This window comes from Arvicanthis niloticus, chromosome 3, assembly GCF_011762505.2.
Source record: "Arvicanthis niloticus isolate mArvNil1 chromosome 3, mArvNil1.pat.X, whole genome shotgun sequence".
In the NCBI taxonomy this organism is placed as follows: Eukaryota; Metazoa; Chordata; class Mammalia; order Rodentia; family Muridae; genus Arvicanthis; species Arvicanthis niloticus.
Window position 1 is genome coordinate 101816054 of NC_047660.1, and position 23217 is coordinate 101839270.

The window sequence follows — 23217 nt, forward strand, 5'->3', positions numbered from 1 at the left end:
AACTGCATGATGCTTGCCTAGCAAGTATAAGACCCTGAGTACCACAGAAGAAAATATGTACACACACATACATATATGTGATACATACATATACATATATTCATACATGAATGTGTATATGTGTAGATATGTGCACATATGTATACACACACACACACACACACACACACACATAAATGATAGCAAAGTCTGGCCCTAAATTAAAGAAATAACTCAAAACCTCTGTGTCTCTTCCTACCTAGGAGTTCCCAAGAGGCCCAGAGGCCGTCTCACAGTATGCCCTTCTCCTTTTGGTGTTAATCTCTGGCCTGCCTGCCAATGTTTTTGATACTCTATTGCCAAGGCATAAAAGGTTGAGCCTTAGATTTAAGCGTCTATGGGTCTCATCACCACAGGCTCAGCCAGCTGGAAGGTAAAAATGACAGGATGTGACCCTGGAGAGTGTCAGGGGGTACATAGTGGCTACCCTGAGGGAAGAGTCTGCCAATTGGGAGCCTCTGGGGCAGTTTTACAGAGGCTGAGCACATCACAGCAATCTATAAAGGTCTCTAAAGTGAGTAGTGACTCAAGGTTTTGCTCAGTAATTTACATGTAGCAGTTCTGCAGTTTGTTGAAGAAATGAACAGATGGATAGATGGGTGGTTTAATTAATTGATGTGGTGTTTATCCGAGGGTTAAAGATTAACACGACAAAAAGCTCGGTTCCTAATACCAAGAATTAAATATAAAAGGAATCAGGATTAGCATGTTAGGAAAAGGCTAAGCCATTTGCAAGGCTTTTAATTATATAAAGAAATACCATGAGGAAAGGAGCTTAAATTAAAAATCTGAACCGTGGTTTGAAGTGTACAAGTTCAATATAGAATTGGAAAAAAAATGACTAAGTACAATAATAATTTAGCTTCTCTGAGAGCATTAGAATGCAGCCTCACTCTGAGTCTCAGCATCTCTTGATGCTCTGGGCTGTTACTTCTGCATTATAAATCAGAGTCCACCTAAATTGTTCCCTGGAGTTAGTAGTTGTCCTCTTTAGTAGTTACCTGGGAAACTTGAAAAGGTGGTTCCTCACGTGGTCAGTAGAAGCACAAGTTCTTTTACTCTAATCTTAATTACTGATATCAATATCAATTCTCAGACCACACATCACACTGTGACCATGGTCATTTGTGTGGATATTTGTAGTGCACGAAGAATTAAAGAGGGCACAGAGTGCATGGAGGCCTTACCAGAGGCAGAGGCAGACACCTGACAGGGATGCAGAGTTCCCTGCAGGTAGCTACACAAGCTGTTAAAGAACCTGTTGGGGAGCTGCTGGATTCCAACTGCAGAGACACAGGACTGCTTAGCCAAGGTGCATAACATTGAAGAGAAGGCATAAGATCAGATCAGATCTGAGGAGACAGACATCCGACCAAATGGGCTCCATCAAGCAGTGAGGACCTACCTGAGCCAAAGAGCCATGGATAAGGTTGGGAGTTCTCTGCCTACAGGTCCCTTGATGTACACACTAAGTATGATGCACACATGGAGATGACAGGTCAGATTGATGGGGCCGTGGATATGCAAGTGTTCTGTGTCCTCCTTCATATGGGTCCAAGTGAGAGTGTTGCACTCCTGTTAGTCCGCTGTATCTGGCAAGCCCTTGGGTCACATTTTTCTGACATGGCTTTAATATGTCCATGTGTGCCTGCATCTTCCCAATTGACCTTGATGCGTTTATAGGTGGTATTTTTTACTTTTAGGGATAAGTTGGATATCAGTTTCTGCCTCGTGGGCTGTGCTGCCCAGGCGTTGGTGTCTATACACAAATGCAATGTAGAGCCACCCTGCCTCTGTACTTGCTCTGTGTGCAGCCAAAGTTTCTTCTAAAATGGAGTCTCCTAGAGCAGGACACACCCTGAAAGCTGCCATTCCTCACACTGTGGAGTAACATAGAGTCCAACTCAGCATGATTTGCATATGTCACATCTGGGTACATCTCCGCTCTGACCTGTTCTATAGGCATGCTTCCTGTAGGCACCAGGACTGGTCAAACCAAGCAAGTAGTCTACTCTGAGGTTAAGACCGGTCAGGATTGAAAGGTATCTACACACAGGTTTCCCTTCCTTCAGGAGCAGAAACTTCAATTCTAGATCTGTCACCAAGATTAATCTATTTCGTATCCTGTTATTCACTCACTGTATGTCTGTCTGTTAAGTGAGATAGCTGGTTAACAAAGGGCACCAGATCAACCCCACCCACCAGGAAAATAACCTGGGGGAAGAGCAAAGCTTTTCTCCCTGTGTCAGAAGGTGAGAAGAGCCTGTTCTGCCTCTCACTCAGTTAGCATTGGTGTGGTGGTTTGAATGAAAAGTGTTTCCCACGGGTTCATGTATTTAGCATTTGGTCCCAGGTGGTAACAATGTTTGGAAAGGCTATGAAAGCTTAAGAAGGTAGAACCTTCTGGGAGAAAGTATGCTACTGGGTGAGAGCTTTGGGTTTTATAGCCTCATCCACCTTCCGGTTCTGCTTCTTGTGTACTTCCTGGATACAATGTAATCCACTGGCTTCCTCCTCCTGCTGCCATGTGGTCCCTGTCATGATGGATTCTGTCTCTCTGGAACAGTAAGCCAAAGTAAACCCTCTTTTCCCTACACTGCTTCTTGTCAGGGTATTTTATCACAGCAACAAAAAAGAAACTAATATTCCAGATACTAGTTGGATTCCAGAATTCACAAGAACCCTCAAGGTCAAAGGACCACCTAAATAAATTTTTACTCTGCCAAGAGAACATCTTCAGTGTCCTTCTGCCTAAGCCAAAGACAATCCCAGCAGGTATGGTGAGGCCGCAGGAAAGATAAGATGGAGAGGTCAATTCCCTGCATTCTTCCACCTCTTGTTCATGTCTCCAGACACCATATCCCTTCTTAGGCAGGTAGGGTTCACAAGCCATTGTCCATAGTTGGTCCCTGCATCTTCTTTCCCTGAAACCTGACACCTGCATTAGCACCAAGAACCCAAAAGCCTCTACTCTGCTTGTATAACTGTATAGAAGAGGCCACAGCACAATTCTGACATCAGTGTCTTTTCGACCTACTTTTTCGTGGAAGATGGTTGTGTTAATAATTTGGTTTATGTGTTGTTTAAAGGTTACTCTGTGCTCCGTGGCTAGTTGTTTGTGTGCCAGGCACCTGCATGAGCACATTCCACTCTGCCACTTGCTTTGTGTCACCCCTGTTCAAACAATCTCTATTAGTTACTTTTCTGTCGGTGCGACCAGGTATCTGACAAAAGCAACTTACAGGAGCAAGGGTTTCTTGGAGCTCACAGTTTAAGGATTTAGTCTATAGTGGTGAAGAAGGTATGTCTGCAGGAACATGAAATAGTCATTCTGTTTACCAGGAAGCTCAGAAAGATGAAAGAGACTGAGTCCACACCTCCCTTGCCTCCACCCCCAACCCCACCCCTACCCCCACCCCCACCCTCACTCCTGCTTTGTTTATTCAACCCATGTTCAGTATAGCTCTTCCTATCTCAGCAAAACTGTCATGAAACACCCTTATAGACATGCCCAGAGGTGTGGCTCCTATGTTGTTCTAAACCTAATCAAGTTGACCGTGAAGGAAACCATATGTCTTCCTACTAAGTATGGCTGGTATCTCAGTGTGGTCTCCATGTACAGTTCTCACCAGTGATGTAGAGAATCTTTCCATGGTCTTTCCCTCACCTTTCCTTCCCTCTCAGAGCTAGAGAAGCAGAACTATGCTTACAGAATGCTTACAGGATTCCCACAACAAGAAACTCTGTTTTATTTGATTCTATATTCTGTGTGCCTGCCATAGTGCTTAGGACTGTGTGTACTAAATAAATTCTGGCTAGAGTGATCAATAAATGAACAGGTGAAGACAAACCATTTCCTTCCTTTTGTTTCTGCTCCAGGTCTCTCCTAGAACTATTTTTTAAAATGCCTGATGAGGTGCTGGAGAGATGGCTCAGCCGTTAAGAATGCCAAAGTTTGGTTCCCAGCACCCACTCTGGGCAGCACAATTGCTTGTTGCTCCAGTTCCAGGGGATCTAGTGCTCTCTTCTGTCATTCATGGGCACCTACATACTACATGCTAAACCCACAGACACATACACAAAAAATTAAATTTTTTCTAAACTTTAAAAAAAAAAACGAAAATAAGTAAAACAAAATAATAAAATGCTTGATAAGACTTTTGGCAACTTTGAGTCCAACAGATGAACATTATTTGCTAGAGGCAAAGCAAACTAAAAAAAGCTGTTGTGATCTAGATCACAATCCTGCCTCAGCAGCTTACCCTACACATGCATCTGAAACACCCACGTTGTCTACTAGGATGAGCGAAGTCATTTCTAAGACCTAAAAAAAAAAAAAAAAAAAAAAAAAGGATTAGTTTTCTTCTGTTTTCTTTGTGCCTTTTCTCCTTTGAAAAAAAAAAAAAAAAAAAAAATATCCGAGCCAAAGGTAACCTATTGTCACAAAAGGTTGATGAAAATGCCATTGCAAAACAGAGTTGAGTCTTCTTAACCTCAGCACTCAGCAATCTTGCTTGAAACTCAGAAAAGTTCCCTGAACCCAAGACCTTCCTAAGCACCGAGACCAAGGGGAGGTTTCATTTCTGCTACCTGTCCACATTCTCATACCAACAAACCGGCCACTTCCTTTTCAATGTTTTGAGCTTATCTAAGGGCTCATGTGTCTTTGGTATGTGTGTGGGCATGTGGCCATGGGCTCCACATGAACAGGAAGAAACAGGCACAGGCAGAAAAAAGGCTGCTTCTGATGTTATTTTTAACCTGAGCCTTCTGCGGGTGTTTGATCCACCAACACAGAACCAAAGGGAGTCACTGTGGTTAGGTTCTCTCTCCTCAGTTAACAGAACCTGTAGTCTTTCTTCCAACTTAGCAGTGTTGGCTGTGTGTCCATTTGCCAAGCTGCCTCAGGTGCCCCTGTCCATCCCTCTCCGGCTCTCTGGTTTCTAGAGGAAAGCAGCACAACTCATTCCTGGCACCAGAGGTTATGAGAGGTGGATTGCAGTTTCTGTTTCCTCGGTGACCCTAAGGGAAGCTCAACTCCTTAGAGCCAATGTCTTTGCCTGGGAAGTACTTGACTACTGTAGCAGATTTGTTGCCTGGTGTCTTGAGAAAGGATGGAGTCTTACGTGTAAATTCTGAAATAAGCTTTGTGAAGGAGAGCCTACCATCCAGAGCTCCCATACCTGTGCCTGCCTCAGATCTCTGCCTCTCCCTAAAACTCATGGGCTCCCACACCCTGCTTAGATGATGCCCCTCCAGCAAGCAGGATCCCTGTGTTTAAAATCGGTTGTATTACTCTGGGTGCTAGTTGGCTCCGTTGAGTCTTTTCACAGTTATCACCTCTAAGCAAAGCAATTTCGACTCTGGTTATACAACCTTAGCTTTTGAGGTGTCTCTGCTTTAACATGATACTGTTTCTTCAACTTCCTCTTTTGTCCTTTGCAGGGTATATCCCCAGCTATTTAGACAAGGATGAGCTCTGTGTAGTGTGTGGGGACAAAGCCACAGGGTACCACTACCGCTGCATCACCTGTGAAGGCTGCAAGGTAAGTGCCAGCATCCCAGCACAGACCTTGGCACGGCACCTGTCCTCTCTCAGACAACCACTGGGACTCAGGCTTACAAAAACAAATGTCAGCATTAATGGCCTCTGGCCATCCAGAAGCCCAGGTGCCCTCTTTATTTCTGCTGTGCTCAAGATCTGAATTTTCCTTTATCCTAAATCATGAATAACTAAATGAACTTTTGCAGAAGTGTGGTGTTTTGTTCTTGTGTTTTTAAAACAGAAAGACAACTAACAAAAAAATAAGTTAATAACACGTTGAACATTAGAGCATATTTTTTTTATTTTAATATCCAATCAATCCGTTTCACTGTTTCTCCTCTCGTTTTATGTGCACTGTGTGAGGAGACGAGTCTGCTCCACGGCCTTTCTGCTGTGACTCTGCATGTCTGTGCCCACTTCCAAGGGTTCCATTAGGCAGAATCTTTGAAGCCACTTAAACTCAATTACATTCCGGAATTTATTCAAAGTGGCTTTCAGCAGGGCCTGTAATAAATGGGGCCAGTTTGCCATCAGATAATTTTGTGCTCTGCAAACTTTTCTTTTGGAGATTCTTGACAAAAACATACTGGTCTGTTCACGTTTCCAAAGGGAGCCTATATCTGCCTACTTACAGTCTTAATCAGCAAAATGAAGATAAGCATTATGAAAAAGATGTTTTGATCCATCAACCTAGATTAGAAATTAAAGACAAGGAACTCAGCCCAGAGTAGTCCCTGAACAGCCGACGCTGTCTGTATAAATGGAGATGTGTTCTAAACCAGGGACAGACTTCCATTTCCCGAAGACTTTACAATAAAACTTGTATTGAATTTTAAAAAAAAAAAAAAAAAAAAACCTTTCCCTCCCTTTCCTCCTCATTTTCCTTCCCTTCCCTTCCCTTCCCTTCCCTTCTTCCACCTCCCCCCTCCTCCCTTCCCTTCCCTCCTTCTTCCACCTTTCCTCCCGACCCTCCCTACTCTCCTCCTGTTCATGCCCTTAAGCTCCCACAATTCACAGGCTGGCTGCATCCACATTAAGGTGGGCTCCACTTCCCTAATGGGAGATTTTCCATGCAGACCCCTACTTCTTGCACACTCAGTGACACTGCTGCATCTAGAGACATCCAGGAAGGTTCCCATTCTGGGAGTCCCGGGGCCTCGTCAGCCTCTCGCCACCAGTTGGAATGTGTGCAAAGCAAGGGGCTCCTCTTCTCTAAAATCCTTTTGATATGAAATTTGCTGAGGACAAATTGGACTAAAAGTTGGGTTGCTGTTCTGAAAACAAGACTTGTAGAAGTTAAAAAGCTGACCACAAGTCCTGGCTATCTATTAATTAGGAGATTTGCAGACCTGCTCTTGAAAGCCATGTTTCATTGCTTCATTTGAAAGGAATAGGCTAGCTAGGCCTGGTGCCTCAATCCTGTAATTCCAGCTAATTTAGAGACTGTCAGAGGAACATACCAAGTTGCTGCTTGCTTTACTTATTTATTTAGTTGTTTGTGTTTTTTTTTTTTTTTATTCTGGGCTATTGAGTGTATTAGAGGGCAGGTGGGCAACTTAGTGAGACCCTGTCACAAAAATAAGTAAAAAGTACTGGGGATCATGTACAATAGCAGAGTAGTGTCGTGTCTGACCAATCCCTGGTACTGGACAAAATGGAAGTAATAAAATTATGATACTTTAGGTTCATTCTCTCAGTTCCAAAGATCAGTAATTGAAGCAAGTAATTGAAACTAGCCTTTGGGGGTCTTGTTTGTTTGTTTGTTTGTTTGTTTGTTTTCTAAATTACTGCCAGTGAATAAAGCTTCACCTGCCTGGTTACACAACATTTCAGTGTTTCTACAACAACATCATAAGATAAAATCTGAATTGAGAGAAACGTAATGAAAATTCAGTGTAACTCTTAAATCCCTCAAGCAACCCTAAAGTTTAGCTGTGCCTATAACAGAATACATTTCCAGCAACATCCTTAACAAAGGAGGCTTTCCATCTGTGACCCTACCTCACTAAAGTCATCCAGCCTCTCCCAAGACTACTAGGTGTGTAGAGACCTGATTCAGCTGTGTGTACAGTACGATGCTTGAATCGTGGAGAGATGGCTGGGTGATTTCTGCATTACCAGAAGACCTGAGTTCCCAGGACCCATATCAGGCAGCTCAGAACTTCCTAGAACTCCAACTCCAGGGGATCTAAAGTCCTCTCCTGGCCTTTGAGGGTGCCTGCCCATGTGGGTCAAACATACACAAGTGTGTGCACAGGCACGAGTGCTCACGCACACACACACACACACACACACACACACACACACACACACCTGCACACAATTTAAAGTTAACGTAAATCTTTAAAAAATAAAATAACCAGGAGTTTCTCATAGTAGCACCTGGATGCCTCTGTGCCTGAGCATCAGATCAGATCCTGTTTGTAGGTTGCCTCCATCACAAAACCAGAAAGGAACCTCGGAGTGAGAAGGCTTTCTTAATACAGAAGCAACTTGGGAAAAGAGAAAAAGTTTTCAAATATAACATCATCTTCAAGAGTGTCAAGAGATAAAAAAGAAAAAAAAAAAAAAAAAAAAAACCTACCCCTCACGGTTTATCTAAACCTACAGTGTATATGGCTGGAAACTGCACTGCCTTAGCAATAGAAAGATTTGGAAGTTTTTAACTCTGCTGAGATGTGTAACTTGCTGCACACTTTGTAGAAAGAAGGCTGATGTTGCCACATAACAAACTGTTTCCAAAGAAAATGTATCAATATTACAGTGCTTTTACAACAATGTCATAAGATAAAATTTGAATTGAAAGAAAACATAATGAAAAATCAACGTGTGACTCTTAAATCCCCAAGGAGAGTTTAAGGTTTAAAATTCTAAACTTTCTAAATGGCATGTACATAAACAATGTCTAAACTGTTACATTCTAACATGTAGCAGTTCCCCTTCAAGTCTGAACTGAAGTGGTGCTCTCATCTCCTGCTGCTACTATGATAAAACTAAGCAAAGCAAGGATGAGCCAGAGGATCTAGGTGGTTTAACTTGCAGGCCACAGACCACTCAAGGGCCATTGAAGGAGTCAGGCAGGAACATGAAGCAGAAACATGGTGGAAGGCTACTTGCTGGCTTGTCCATGCTTAGCTAGCTTTCTTATACAGCTCGGGACCACCCACCCAGAGAGCAATGCCACTCACAGTGAGAAAGCCTCCCTAAATCAATGAACAACCAAGACAACCCCTCACAGACACTCACAGGGCAAAAGTATCTGGGCATCCCCACAATGGCGACTACTCCTGTAGTTGACTCTAAGTTATGTCAAGATAAAAGTTACAGCTAAAAATGATGGATAGTGACAAAGAGGCCCTTCAAGTGTGTGTGGAGAGGGGGTGGTGGTGGTGGTGGTGGTGGTGGTGGTGGTGGTGGTGGTGGTGGTTGGTGGTGGTATTTTGAGACAGGGTTTTTATGTGTAACCCTGGCTGCCCTGGGATTCACTCAGTAAACCAGGCTGGCCTCAAACTCAGAGATCTGCTCGGAGTGCTGGAACTAAAGACATGTGCCACCACACCTGGCCACATAGAGGCCCTTGTGTCTGCTTAGTCCATCATCTGGGACCATTAAGAAATTAATCTGGCTCTTCTCTGAGTACAGAAACATTTCCGTTTTAGGTTTTAAAGGCAAGTTCTCCACTCATGCACAAGTCAATGAAACATGTCCTTACTTATTCCTTAAGAAGCCTCTTTTGTCAGCTCACAAGATCTGGTGGGTAGCTTGGTTTTGGTGCTGGGGAATTAACTCGGAGCTTCATGCATATTCGACGTGTATTATGCCACTGAGCTGTGCCCCTAACCCCTAAAATGATTTTTTTCACCTAAGTGTCTTATCTTTAAGTTTATCTCCGGGAGTTAATTTTCATTGCTTTTTAAAATTAAGAGACCTGTCATCCTTACATCTATCTAAAAGTAGCATTCCCTCATCCTGTAGCAAAAGATGCTCCTCTACAGATTAGAATTGTGCTTAAAAGGGACTTGGTCCATGGGCATCATCAGAGGTAGCCTCAGAAAAGAAACAGCGCAGCAAGCTGCTGTACTTCTATTTTCTACAAAAGCAAAGTACTCATCGATTAAGGAGTTCACAGAATACCTTTGTTGAGATTCACGATCCTGTCCTCATTCTGTTCCAGCCCTGCTCACCCTGGCCTCCTTCATAGGCAACCAGTGTAAGGGGCAAAAGGGTCTATCAGTCTTCCTCTTCGGCACCTGTCCATGACTTCCCTGGCTAGCTTCTAGGTAAACATGGCTTCCTCCCATGGGGGGGTTGTCCTGCCCCCTCCCAGTGAATAGCATCCATCTTCCCAGAAATGACGGGGTTTCTTTTGTCCCCTATGCCTCCTGAGATAGAGGGTCGCAGTTAGGAGAGGGAAAGCCACATGAAACCCAAGGGATAAGCCAGCATAGCCACACCATTCAGAGGCATGCACACGTGTTTAAGAACACAAATCCCCAATTCATAGAGTTTTCCTGTTAGAATGTGATTTTGAAGTTAAAAAAAAATCATATTCCTTTAAAAAAAAAGTCACAGATGAGTCTTGGTTATTCCTGCTTTGCTCAATATAAGGTCCTACTCTGGACCCTCTCACTGCAAGGATGAGCTTTGTCTGAGTGCGGGCTACGCAAGCAGGCATATACCCACAACCAAAGCCAAAAACTTAAATGAAAGAACAAGAAGGGGCAAAATTTGGGGCAACTGGTGTTTATCCTAAAAAGTGAGAGGCAAGGCCCCCCTTGAGTAAAGAACTCTTTTTAAATGTGTTTGTTAGAGTTGATGAAAGTTTGGGGGATGACGAAGAAGAAACTTTTTGTAACGTCTGTTCGTGTAAATAATACAGCAAAACCATTTCATGTCAGATGAGCAGTTAAGGAAATGAGATCTGGAGTGTGTTTGTGTGTTGTGGCACACATGTGGAGTCTGGAATCACTGCATTTTGGGAACTAAACCAGAAGGGTTACAAATTCAAGGGCATCCAGGGCTATATAGAAAGTTCCAAGCAAGCGCTGATCATATAGCAATACCCTGTTTCAGGAGAAAACAGTATGGAGTACCGCTCCTGGGTGGTAACCCATGTGATCTGGGGCTACTGCTTGAACATATCTGAGGCCCAGCTTTATCATCCTACAACAGTGGTATTGATAGCACCTTCCTAGTAAGGTTGTGGGGCAAAGGGATGCAGTGTGCATCTGCTGGACTGTCTGGGCCCATTACAGCCAACGTTAGTTCCTGCCATTCAGAGTACAGTGGCCAGGACTTAGGAACCACGTCCAGAAAGGTTCTAGTCTAACACCCTTAAGGCCCAGTAAATTCCTAAATCCTAGCACCTGAAAGGCTGAGACAAGAAAGTAATGAAATCAAACCTAACCTAGAAAATATATAAACTTCTATTACAGGCCAGCCTCAGTTATATAGCAAGACTCTGTATCTAAATAAATGAATAAGTCTTGAGAAAGTTGTATAAATTAGCCAAATCTAGAATCAAATAGTGTTCTTCAGAGAAGGGAAAGCCTATTGAACTCACATGCTTACAAATACTGGAGGAAAAGAAAGGTTTAGAAATAAAAGCCTCAAGCTCAAGTTTTCTGTTCTTCAAGTCCTGCTGTTTAAAAGGTTAAGAGAGTTGATCACAGCCATCTTTTTCCTCCATTTTCTCTTCTTTTCTTCCTCCTCCTCATCTTCTTCTTCGTTGACTTTTTTTTGAAAATAGATTCTTTTTTAATACAATACATCCCCACCAGTTTCCCCTCCATCCTCACCCCCCAGCTCCCCCCAGCTCCCCCCCAGCTTCTTCCTCTTAAGAAAAGCAGGCCTCTAAAAGAAGACAGCTAAAACAGGACAAAACAAGATACAATAAGACAAAACAAAAGCCCTCTCAGTGAGGCTGGACAAGACAAACCAATTGGAGAAAAGAAAAGTCCGAAAACAAGTGAAAGAATCATAAATACTCCCGCCCCCACAGCTAGCAGTGCCACAAAGCCACCAAGCTAACAGCCACAACATAGACAAAGAAGACCTGGTGCAGACCCAGGCAGGGGCCCATGCTTGCTGCTTCAGTCTCTGTGAGCCCATGTGAGCCCTACTTAGTGGATTCAGTGAGCCATGTTCTCCTGGTGCCCTCCATCTCCTCTGACTCCTACAGTACTTCCTCTCCTTCTTCCAGGGGCTTCCCTGATTTCCTATGGGAGGGACCTGATGGAGACCTCCAGTTTAGATTTTCTATCTGCATAATGTTTGGCTGTGGGTCTCTGATTCCGTTCCCAACTGGCCAGAGGCAGCCTCTCTGTTGATGACTAGCTATGGCACTGATCTATAAGTATAGCAGAATGTCATAAAAATCACTTCATTTCATTATTTTGTTTTGTTTTTCCAGTCATGTTTAGTTCTACCTAGGCCTCTGGGCTATCCACTCTCTGGTTCCTGACCATCCCGGCTCCCTCTCATGGAGTGGGCCTCAAGTTAAACCAAACATTGGTTGGCCACTCCTACAAGTTTTATGCCACCTAGTCCATCTTCCAGGTGGGACAGATTGTAGGCCAAGGGTTGGAATCTATGTTCCTCTTTCTGTAGACTAGAGGGCTATAGGTTTCTGTAGACTAGAGGGCTATAGGTTTCTGTAGACTAGAGGGCTATAGGTTTCTGTAGACTAGAGGGCTATAGGTTCCATACAGACACCAGTTCCACCTCTCTGCATGCAGTGAGCTGGGTGGATGTTGTCCTCAGCAATGGGGCCCTGCCGTCAGGTTTCAGAGAATGACCCTCTATCCCAGTATCAGCCTGGGTTGTTCAGGGACCTCCACAGGACACCGTCAGTCAACAGTTCAACCAAACACAACCCAGTCTTGCCACTGGAAGTTTTGCCTGACTACAAAAGATGGCCAGTTCAGACTGTATCCTCCATTACTAGGAGTGCTCACTGGGGTCACCCTCATAGATTCCAGGAAGTTTCCACAGCACTAGATTTCCATATCTCTCTCCAAACACTTGCTAATTCCATCTGTCTCTCCCTGCATTCTTTCTCTCCATCCCCCACCCCACCTAATCCCTCTTCTATCTTTATCCATGCATTCCCCCTAGAGCTGCTTTACCTAACCTCTCTGGGTCTGTCAATCATAATACTATGTAACTTTATGTAACAGCTAATATCCACTTATAAGTGAATACATACCATGTTTTTCTAGGTCAGGGTTACCTCACTCAGGATGATTTTTTTCCCTAGTTCCTTCCAATTGCCTATAAATTTCATGATGTCATTTTTTTTACCTACTGAGTAATAATCCACTGTGCAAATGTAGCACATTTTCTTTATCCATTCTAGGCTTGAGGGATATCTGGGTTGTTTCCAGTCTCTGGCTATTGTGAATAAAGCTGTAACGAACATAGTTGAGCATCCTATGAGTGTAGCATCCTTTGGGTATAAGTAATGGCCATCTTAAGAGTCAAACACAAACGAAGTGTAATCTCTAAATGAAATAAAGGCATATATTTAGTCGCCAAATGATTTTGAATGTTCTTGGTGTGTGTGTATTCATTGTACATAGTAATGGGTTTCCTTAAGAAATATTCTTGCAAGAGTATCTTATCCTTTAAATAAACTGTCAATCAAGTATCCTGATCTTTTAATTCAGGATAAAGTAATAAAGTTCTTCATTCACTTAGCAGCAAAATTATGATACCATATGAATAAAGGTTATACCATTTAATGCATAGAAAAATAAGAGCAAACACCAGGTTGCCCATTGGCTTCATTTCTTTGAGTAAAATACACGATAGTGAAGACACTGCAGCCCTGTGAAACCTCTCTCAACTCCTTAGCTTCACTTACCTCCACCATCCTCCATTTGAGGTTATAAAGTAGGAGGCCCCAGCCCGGGCTAAGACCAGAACAATGGCTCTTATTCCTAGGTAGACACAAAACTCTGGAGTCACTTACTTTCAGAAAGTATGAACCTGTTATCTTGGGTCTTTTTCATTTAGGGCTTCTTTAGAAGAACCATTCAGAAAAGTCTCCATCCGTCTTACTCCTGTAAATATGAAGGAAAGTGCATCATAGACAAAGTCACCCGCAACCAGTGCCAGGAATGCCGCTTTAAGAAATGCATCTATGTTGGCATGGCAACAGACTGTAAGTAGATGTTCTTCATTTGCTTGATATTGTGAAGTGTGGACTGGGGGAGGGTTTTGGTTCAAGATGAACAAAGAAAGCAGGAACGTTTGTGGATAGAGTCTGGCTCTCACACCCTCCCTCCCCACATCCAGCCTTGCCATAGGGGAAGTAGAAATCATTGGCTCTCTTCCTCCTGACTTACCAATTCTCAACCTTCAAAGCATCCAGATGATGTGAGAAGGCATAGTTAGATCATCCCTGTGTGGGTTTGAAGTGTGTAGCATGGTCACTTCTTACACATAGGCTCCATATGCTGAGAGGCTTGCAGACCAGTCCTTGTGTTTTCAAAAGCAGAAGTAAATTAATTTGGTAGACAGTTTTGGAGATGGAGTACTGGCAGAAAATGTCATGTTTGAGAGTTTTTGAAGAATGCAAGTTGAATGCCCCCACATGAGTCATCCCACTGTTGATAGCTTGTTGTAGTTTTAGCCAAAAATAGTTGTTTTTTTTTTAACTGAAACTATACTATCCAGTGTTCTAAGTAACATAGCAAATGGCAATGAGATTACCGCTGGGGTCTCTCCTCCCAATCCTGGACCAGGGTTTACACCAGTCACTGTAATTAGTCATAAAACAAAGAACCACATCATTCAGCATATACAGACTCCCCTCTGCCAGGAATCAGTCAGGGTGATTTCCACAGCCATCATGATTGTACATAAGAGATTTCAATCATGAGTTTAAAAGGAAAAAGAAAAACACAACAGAGAAAGAAAAGGTAATGAGAATGTTCCTGATATAGGAAGAAATAATACGAGTTTGTATTGGCACCATAAATAGTGTTCTGTCTGAGAGAAAAAAGAAAATCTATGATCTCCTCATAGAAGAAAATGCTGTGGAGAGTCTTCTGAGCTCTGTTAGGGTGTCAGGCTGGAAGTGCTCTCCATCCACGCCTCAGGCAGGGCATCTCTATCACCAAACGCTTTGGACCCTTTTCTGACCATGGTGTGAATGTGATTATGCTTAGCTCAAAACCAAATACTTAGATGTCACTATTCCAAACCGCTGCTGCATAGACAGCCATCTCATTATTTCACTAAGTTTAGGGTGTGAGCAGTTATGGAGTTTAAGATGCTCCAAGTCCATCTAAACTGTGGATACAAATGTTGAGCTCTGTTATCTGCTGGTGAAGCATTTCAAAAGCTCCAGGTTACTCAACAGAAAAACCTCTGCTCAATAGCCAGGCCATCATCAGGCCTATAAACCCAGTCCCTGAGACCCACATGATGGAAGAAAAGAACTCACTCCCACAGGTGTCCTCTCACGGGGCTGAGGGTGTGCACATGACACACACACACACACACACACACACACACACACACACACACACACACACAATTCAACAAATAAGTAAATAACAAGAAGGAAAAAAAAAGGCAAACCTCCATGCCAGTGCCAGGCCTACCACTGACTAGATATGTGACCCCTAGAGTTAAACTTCAGATTCCTGCCTGAGAAACCTCCACCCACCTTATAGCGCCAGGCCCAGGATTCAGTCTATACAGTTGCAATAGTGTGGCATACTGGAAGCCTTGAGGCCACGGGGCTTTGGTTTTGTGAGCCTTTAGGAGCTAAACCAAAATTACCTCACAAGGCTCCTTCACATTTCCCACATTGGAAGACACTCATGTGACGCTGGTGACTCATGAGGAGACACTCTTGGAGGGCTTGTGAACTAACTGGGCACCTTGCTTCTCCTCCTGCAATGCCTGCCCTTGACATGGCACAAGGACAGAAAGTTGTAGGAATTGAAGGCAGGAGTCCTGGGTCTTCCCCTGTCTCTGCCATGAGCTCGATCTGACCTTAGGCAAGTCACAGCCACTGATCCCTCATCTGTGACAAGAGGAGAATGGACTTAGATCCTGTCTGCAGTCATCTGAAGCCTGAGCCATGCTCAGGGTAACAATGCTTGCCAAGAAAGCAAGGAGGCCTGAGTCCTACCCTCCAGCACACACATAAAAGCTGCTATGACCACATGTGCCTGAAACCTCAGAGTCCATTCTGTGGACTCACTAGCCAGGAACTTAGACTCAACCACAAGCTTCAGATTCAATGACAAACCCTGTTTCAAAAATGTAAGGGTAGATTAAGGGAAACTCCTGGAATACTTCTCTGGCTTCTGTGTGTGTACACAGAGGTTCACTAACCACCCCCCCACACACACATACACACACATACACACATATACACAAATGTACCCACAAGAAGGAAAGATGGCATGGCAGGTAAAGGGACTTACTACACAAACTTGCTGATGCTCAGAGCCTACATGGTCAAAGGTAGTACCAACTTCACAGAATTAGCCTCTGACCTTCACAGATGTATATGTGCACCTACACACATACACACACACACACACACACACACACACACACACCAACAACAACAACAACAACAATAATAATAGTAAAATAAAACAAAACCTGAGTCTTTCAAACTTACTACAAGTCTAGTGAAATAGTCTCACTTGGGAACTAACTACCGAAAGATAGTTTTCTTGTTCCTTTTTGCACAAACGGTAAAAATGACTACATTTACTGAACACTTAGCATATTCACACTGCCAGAGTGAATACCTTGTACGTGTACATTACTGATCCCGTCTCGGTAACAGGAGACTTGAAAGCTCAGAGAAACTAACAAACTTGCTTAGCAATCACACAGCTAGAAGGTGGTGGCATCAGGACTCAAACCCAAGTCTTTTTAGTCCAAGGCTCTTTATCTACCATGGAGGATAGATGAGGCACAAGGCTCAAGAGTCAAAGCCACATCACAGTCTGCCCTTAGGGAGCTGGGAAGAAGCATTTCTCACTACCCCAGAAGACTTCCTTAACAGGAAGCACAGGAGGCTGCGGGGTGAATGCAGATGGACTGCCCAACTCATTTCCCAGCTAGTGTGTCTCTCTGCTTTAATCTGATTTTAGCCTCTGCCTTCTGTAGAGCTGTGTTCCTGGTGCCCATGTCTCTTTGAAGCTCTGTTTTGGAGACTTGGCCTGGACACTGGGCTTGTAATGGGCTCCAAGCTCTGGATTAGTCATGGGTCCCTCTCACCTTTCTACCTTGCAGTGGTGCTGGACGACAGCAAGAGGCTAGCCAAGCGGAAGCTGATAGAGGAGAACCGGGAGAAGAGGCGGCGGGAAGAGCTACAGAAATCAATTGGGCACAAGCCAGAGCCCACGGATGAGGAATGGGAACTCATCAAGACAGTCACCGAGGCCCATGTGGCCACCAATGCCCAGGGCAGCCACTGGAAGCAGAAGCGGAAATTTCTGGTAAGGTTTCTGACCAAGCTCACTATCTATGTATCCTTCACTTTCAGCCGAAGTTTAGAGTCCTCTGGACCCTTCTGACATGAGTGTCCCATTTTCGTGATGGGAAGCTGCAGCTCAGAGTGGCTGGAACTGCAGTCATGCCAGCGGGGTTACAGAGGCTACAGGAGCAATGGTCATCCACTGGAACCCAGAGCAGTTTCCCAGGCCTCCAACCTCAGGGTGAGGCCAGAGCTGGAGCCCCTCTTCAGGAATGTCTGCTACCTGCTGGCTTACCCTTCTCCCCCCCACCTGCCTTCAGACTTCCAGTGTTCATACTCAGCCATCTGGACTTGTCCACATGTCCCCTACATGTTAAGTTTTTATCTGCCAAAGTCAAAACTTGTGTCTCGGAATAAAAGCTTGAGTTCAGAAGCCAGAGAACAAGGGCATAGCGATGGGGAAAGCATAGAGACAAGGCAGACCTTTTTGGATCTGTGTGCACTTAGTGGATTTTAGAGTGAAAGCCCTTCCCGTGCAGTTCTCATCTAGACTGCCTGGTGCTCTGAAGTTTCTGGAGTTTCCCCAGGTGGTATGGCAGTAAGTGACTAAGCCAGGCCCCAAAACAACAGATCCTCTGGTTCCAAGTCTCCCCACCCACCTCATTCCTGCTCCAGCCAGAGTCTAGCCACCTCAGAGTGTATGACATGAAGGCTTTTGTGAGCACTTTGCTGGCCTGTGGATCTGTCTATATGTCACAGTTGCTTTCTCTAAACAAGGAGGTATGGCAGTGAAATTACCTGTGCACCACAACAGCGACATTATAATGCAGTGATAGGCTTGCAGTCATAGCTACTCAGAAACCCAAGGTGGGAAGGTTGCAAGTTCAAGGCCTGCTTGAGTTACCAGTCCAGCCTAGGACACTTAACAAGATCTTACCTCAAAAGTTAAACCACAGGAAGAGCTCAGTGGTAGAGCATTTGCCCGGCCTGCATGCGATGCTAGGACAGCCCCTAGCACAATCGTAAAAGGAAACTTTGGAAAGAAAGGGCTATGAATAATCTGCCTGTCCTATACCAAATCCTCTCACTGTCACCAAACACTGGCATGCTTATGATGTGCCAAGTTGGAGTCTAAGCGCTTGGCTCCCTAATCTTCAGACCCTAGACCACCCCTATAGGTAGAAACAAAGAATACCTCCATTTACAGGAGAGACAGATGTGTGAAACTCGTGGGGCTCCCAGAGCTAGATTGTGGTAAAACATGAAGGGGCAGGTGTAGGCAGTGCCGAGTCTGCCCGGCTCGTTCTGCCCACCATCCATGTAGCCTCACTACCATCCGAACTAAGAAAGGCCTTGGGAGGGCGGCGTCCCACTGCTTCACCCTGACGTGTCTGTCCGGAAATTAAATTGCACCAATTCTAGATCAACAGGCCAATCCCAACCCAATATATGTGGACCGTATCAGTACAGAGTCCAGCATACTCACAGGCCTAAGTCTACCTAAGTGTACCCTTTCCTTAGATGTGTGGGCCACTGCCAGGCCTGGGGCTGCACTCTGACATTAAATAGTCAACAGAAGTGGAAATCAAGCTGAATTCTGAGTCAGATGGAGGAGTCAGGACCCATTCTGGACTTGTGGAGAATTGTATGTTTTTTTCTCCCTAGGAAGAGATGAATCTAACTAAGCAGGTTTCTGTCATCACTAAAGTATGTTTTAGAGTCTAAGGACTTAGTCTTTTAAGTTATGTATATTTGTATATGTCTGTGTGAGGATAAATGTGTATGCTCATGTGTTGAAAGCCAGCTTGACATCCAGGCTGCTAAACTGAGGTGTGGTTTCAGTGACTGGGGTCATTGCTCATAGTGGCCAATGTGGGGGCGGGAGCTCTGTTGATAGCAGCAGGTGATTTACAGGGTGATGGGAGTAAAACTTAATTATCTGGGGCCAGCACTATCAGTAACTGGGCAAGAAACTCTGAACTCTTTTAACTCTTAAGAGGCCTGTGAGAGGATTGGGGATTTAGCTCAGTGGCAGAGCGCTTGCCTAGCAAACACAAGGCCCTGGGTTCGGTCCTCAGCTCTGAAAAAAAAAAAGGTTAAAAAAAAAGGAGGCCTGTGAGAAAGAAAAAGATAAAAAGCCATACACACACACACACACACACACACACACACACACACACGCTCAGCCAGGCTTGACCACCTGTTTCATCAATTTCACAAGTGTACATGCATACTTACATACATACATATATATCTACATATGTATATATGCACATACATATACACAGACATATATACATATTGTACAGACAGACACATATACATATGTACATTACATATGTACATATACACATTGGGTGGATGAAACAAAGCCCCAACAGCCACACTTTATTTTTTCTCTCAGCTTTTTTATACCTTCTTAGACAAAAGTTCTTTATAAAATTACCTCACAGATAAAAGGTTAACAGAATGGTGTTGATAGTAAGTTCAAAGCAGTGTTTCATTCTATAAGCTCATTATAAGTTCAAAGCAACAGTTTCACATGGCCTAGCTTTATCACAAAGCACACCTGTCGACTCATCCTTGCATCTGACCTAGAATGAATGTTTTTCCTTCATCATTAATCTGTCTCAAACATATTTTTCTTTCTAGTGCAATTTATGTGCTTGTAGTGCATGCAATCTCACTTCATTCCTTCTCATGAAGCCTTTACTTACTATTCTAAGAGAAGGGGGCACATTCTATTCTTGATTCTAACTTTATTACATCTTTCTGTTAAAACAACTAAAACCATCTCCTTAAACTTTTTATTAGTTATTCTAACTTTCTAAAATTATGTGAATCAAATCAGGAATTCTATAAAGTCATTAATTCATATAAATAGCATTAATACATGAAAGTACATCATCATATTGATCTTCAGGAAATTTTCCCAACAGAGTGGATTAAAACTTAGAAAGCAGTAGGCTATGTCAGCTATAAGAGGGATACAGCAGTAGCAGGCTGATCAGCAGCAAGAAACAATCCTGGGAAGAAGCCTCTGGGGTCCATGCCTCTCCAGAGTATACCCATTGCAGCCATGCAAAATGATGGGGCATCTCTAGAAAACTCACTTGCTATAAGCTTTCCTGCATGACTCCTGACGTGCATGTATATTAGTGTATGTATATGCATGAATGCCTGTGCGGGAATATATTAATGTATGTGTATGCATGTGTGTCTGTGTAAAGATATGTGTATCCATGTGTGTTTGTGTGGTGACGTGTGTGTGTGTGTGTGTGTGTGTGTGTGTGTGTGTAGAGATGTATATTTGTATGTGGGTATGTGTATGTCTGTATGGGATGTGTGTGTGTGTGTGTGTGTGAATATATGTCTGTGTGGAGATATATGTATATGTATGCATTGTGTCTATGTGGGGATATGTGTAAGTGTATATGTCTGTATAGGGATATGTGTGGGGGTGATTTCTGTGTGGGGATATGTATGTGTTTCTGTGTCTTTGTGGGGATATGTGTATATGTATGTATGTGTGTCCATATGAAGATATGTGTATGTATATGCATGCATGCATGTCTGTGTGGGGATATGTGTTTGTGTGAGCAGATGCCCAAGAGATCAGAGGAATCAGACTTTTTTAAGTTAAGTGTATGTGTATTCATGTGTCTCTGTAGGGGGATGTATGGTGCATATGGGTCTGTGTGGAGTTATGTGTATGTGAGTGCAGATGCCTCCAGAGACCAGAGGTTTCATATCCTACTGGAGCTAGAGTTACAGGTCGTTATGAGGCCCCTAGTATGCATGCTGGGAAGTGAACTTGGGTCCTTTACAAGAGCAGTATGCACTCTTAACCTAAGCAATCTCTCCAGCACAAGATCTATTTTTTTTTTTAATCTGAGGAGCATCCATCGGAACTGTAGAGGTATTTAGCTCAGTCACTAAAATGTTTGCTGCATAGACATGACAGCCAGACTTTAGTCCGCAGCACTCCTGTAAAAAAAGAAATAAATAAGATAAAGCCAGGCATAGTGACACATCCAACATATAATCCCAACACTGGAGAAATGCAAACAGAGCCCAGATGGCCAGCCAATCTAACATAATTAGTGAGCTCTAGGTCAGTGAGAGATATGTCTTTAAAAATAATATGGACAACTAAGAAATAACACCCACATTGGTCTCTGGGGTTCACCACTTACATATGCTAGTGTGCTCATGCATGCACACACACTACACACACATATACACACACATGCACACATGCACGAGGGGGGTTATTAACGATCAGATGCTATAGGAATCATAAACTAAGTCATTCCTTATATAACAAGGGCAAACAGTAAGGGCTATCAAACATGGTCAGTATGGTCAGTGCTGAATACAGGGAAGGTTGTGAACAGTATGAAGGGACAGTGTTTGTGAGTGGAGGCTGGGAAAAGATTTCATCCCTCTAACTAAGGGTCTTGAAAACAGAAAAGAGCAAAATATGAAGATATGAAGGCATAAGAACCAGCCTCAAGGTCTCACCTTCAAGGCTCCTGATAGTCTTCATGAATTTGATCATCCAAAGCAGAAAGGCGTGGCAGAGTGGCCTGCTGTTAGACTCTGGTCAGAGCAATAAGGTGATCTCTGCACTGGCTTTCTTCAGGAAGCTGATGAAAGCAGCTATTATACCCAGCTGTACAGGACAACATGGCATGTGACATGCACCTTTTATAGATCCCTGATTTGTTCAAGAAAGTGTCCCTCATGAACCAAATACAAAATAATGACTTCTCCGTGCCAATTATTCTAAGGTTTCTAGATTAATCAGACTCGTTCTATATCCCATCTGACTCTTCCATACAGCCTCTGTGCCTGTATCACCCCTGTGCCATCACAGGGCTAAGGCAACCCGGGTCCACTAAGCACTAGCCCTCCAGTGAGTGCATGTGGGTGAAACTCTCAAAAGCATATCTTGGAATGACTGCCACTATACAATACCCCTCAATATACACAGGCCCTGTCTTCTCAATATATATAGTCAAAGAGAGAACTTTCTTCCCTCTCCTTGAATATAGCTATACTGTGACTCCCTTAAAAAGAGGATTTTAGCAGAAGAAAACAAATTCAAGGGGCTGGAGAGATGGCTCAGTGGTTAAGAACACTTGCTGCTCTTCCAGAGGTCCTGAGTTCAATTCCCAGCATCCACATGGTGGTTCACAACCATCTATAATGTGATCTAATGCCCTCTCCTGGTGTGTCTGAAGACTGCAACAGTGTACTCACATATATAAAATAAATAAATCTTAAAAATAAAAAAAAGACCATAGCTAATAGTTCTGTCCAGTTAGCCTATTGAATACCCTAGAGGAGAAGCTTCAATTGAGGAATTACCTAGATCAGATTCACTTGTGGGCATATCTGTAAAAGTTGTCTTGCTTGTTGATTGATGTAAAAGGGGACTGTCCACTGTGGGTGGAGCTGTATGAGAAAGCTTTGCTTGAGTCCTTGCTTTGGCACTTTTTAATAAGAGGCTATGACAAGGGAGGTGTGAGCCAAATAAACCCTTCCTCCCCAGTTGCTTTTGGTAGGAGAATTTCATCACAGCAACAGAAAGCAAACTACAACAGTATCCATGGACCAAAAGTCTTCCATGGTCAAAGGGACTTTTTAGGGTTTATGTTTCCTACATGGCTGATGTCTCCTCTGTGTACTTAGAATAGTGCATACTAATTCGTCAATTTTTATGTGCTAATGTCCCACCTTGTTTCTGGAAAAGGATGTGGCGAGGCTTGTGACCTTAATAGTGAAGTAGCCATAAGGGATAAGACTCATGCTGTCACAGAAGCCACACCTATTCATTTATTAGGACTGTCTGATCCCCCAAAAGGAGCTACTTCATATTTATCCCCTAAGATCAGGATCTGGCCAAATCAGAGAAAGAGATGGTGGTTTGATCTGCTTTTCAGACTTGTACTTCCTTCTGAGGAAAATGAGAGTGTTTAGCAAGGAACGTTTGTAGAATCCATGATGCTTCATAATGAAGGTAAAGCCGTGCTGTCAAGTCTCGTTCAAAGCATTTAAATCATGTTCTTCCCATGATTTTCCTCAATCTACTTCAGTCTCTGAGGTAACAGGAATGTTTTCAACCCTGAAGACGCTGTTATGAAAGCAGATGTGGGTTGAAGAGGGAGGCTCA

At 43.5% G+C, this 23217-nt stretch overlaps 1 protein-coding gene across 13 annotated transcripts in view; it reads left to right on the forward strand.

Annotated features, from left to right (window-relative positions):
* The window catches only part of Thrb (thyroid hormone receptor beta), a 327549-nt gene that overhangs the window by 286765 nt on the left and 17567 nt on the right, over positions 1 to 23217 (forward strand). For all 13 annotated transcript variants that reach the window (XM_076931599.1, XM_076931596.1, XM_076931598.1 and 10 more), the window contains 3 exons: positions 5485 to 5585; positions 13601 to 13748; positions 16856 to 17061. In XM_076931599.1, the coding sequence (XP_076787714.1) occupies positions 5485 to 5585; positions 13601 to 13748; positions 16856 to 17061 (455 nt within the window). The remainder of the gene's footprint in view (positions 1 to 5484; positions 5586 to 13600; positions 13749 to 16855; positions 17062 to 23217) is intronic.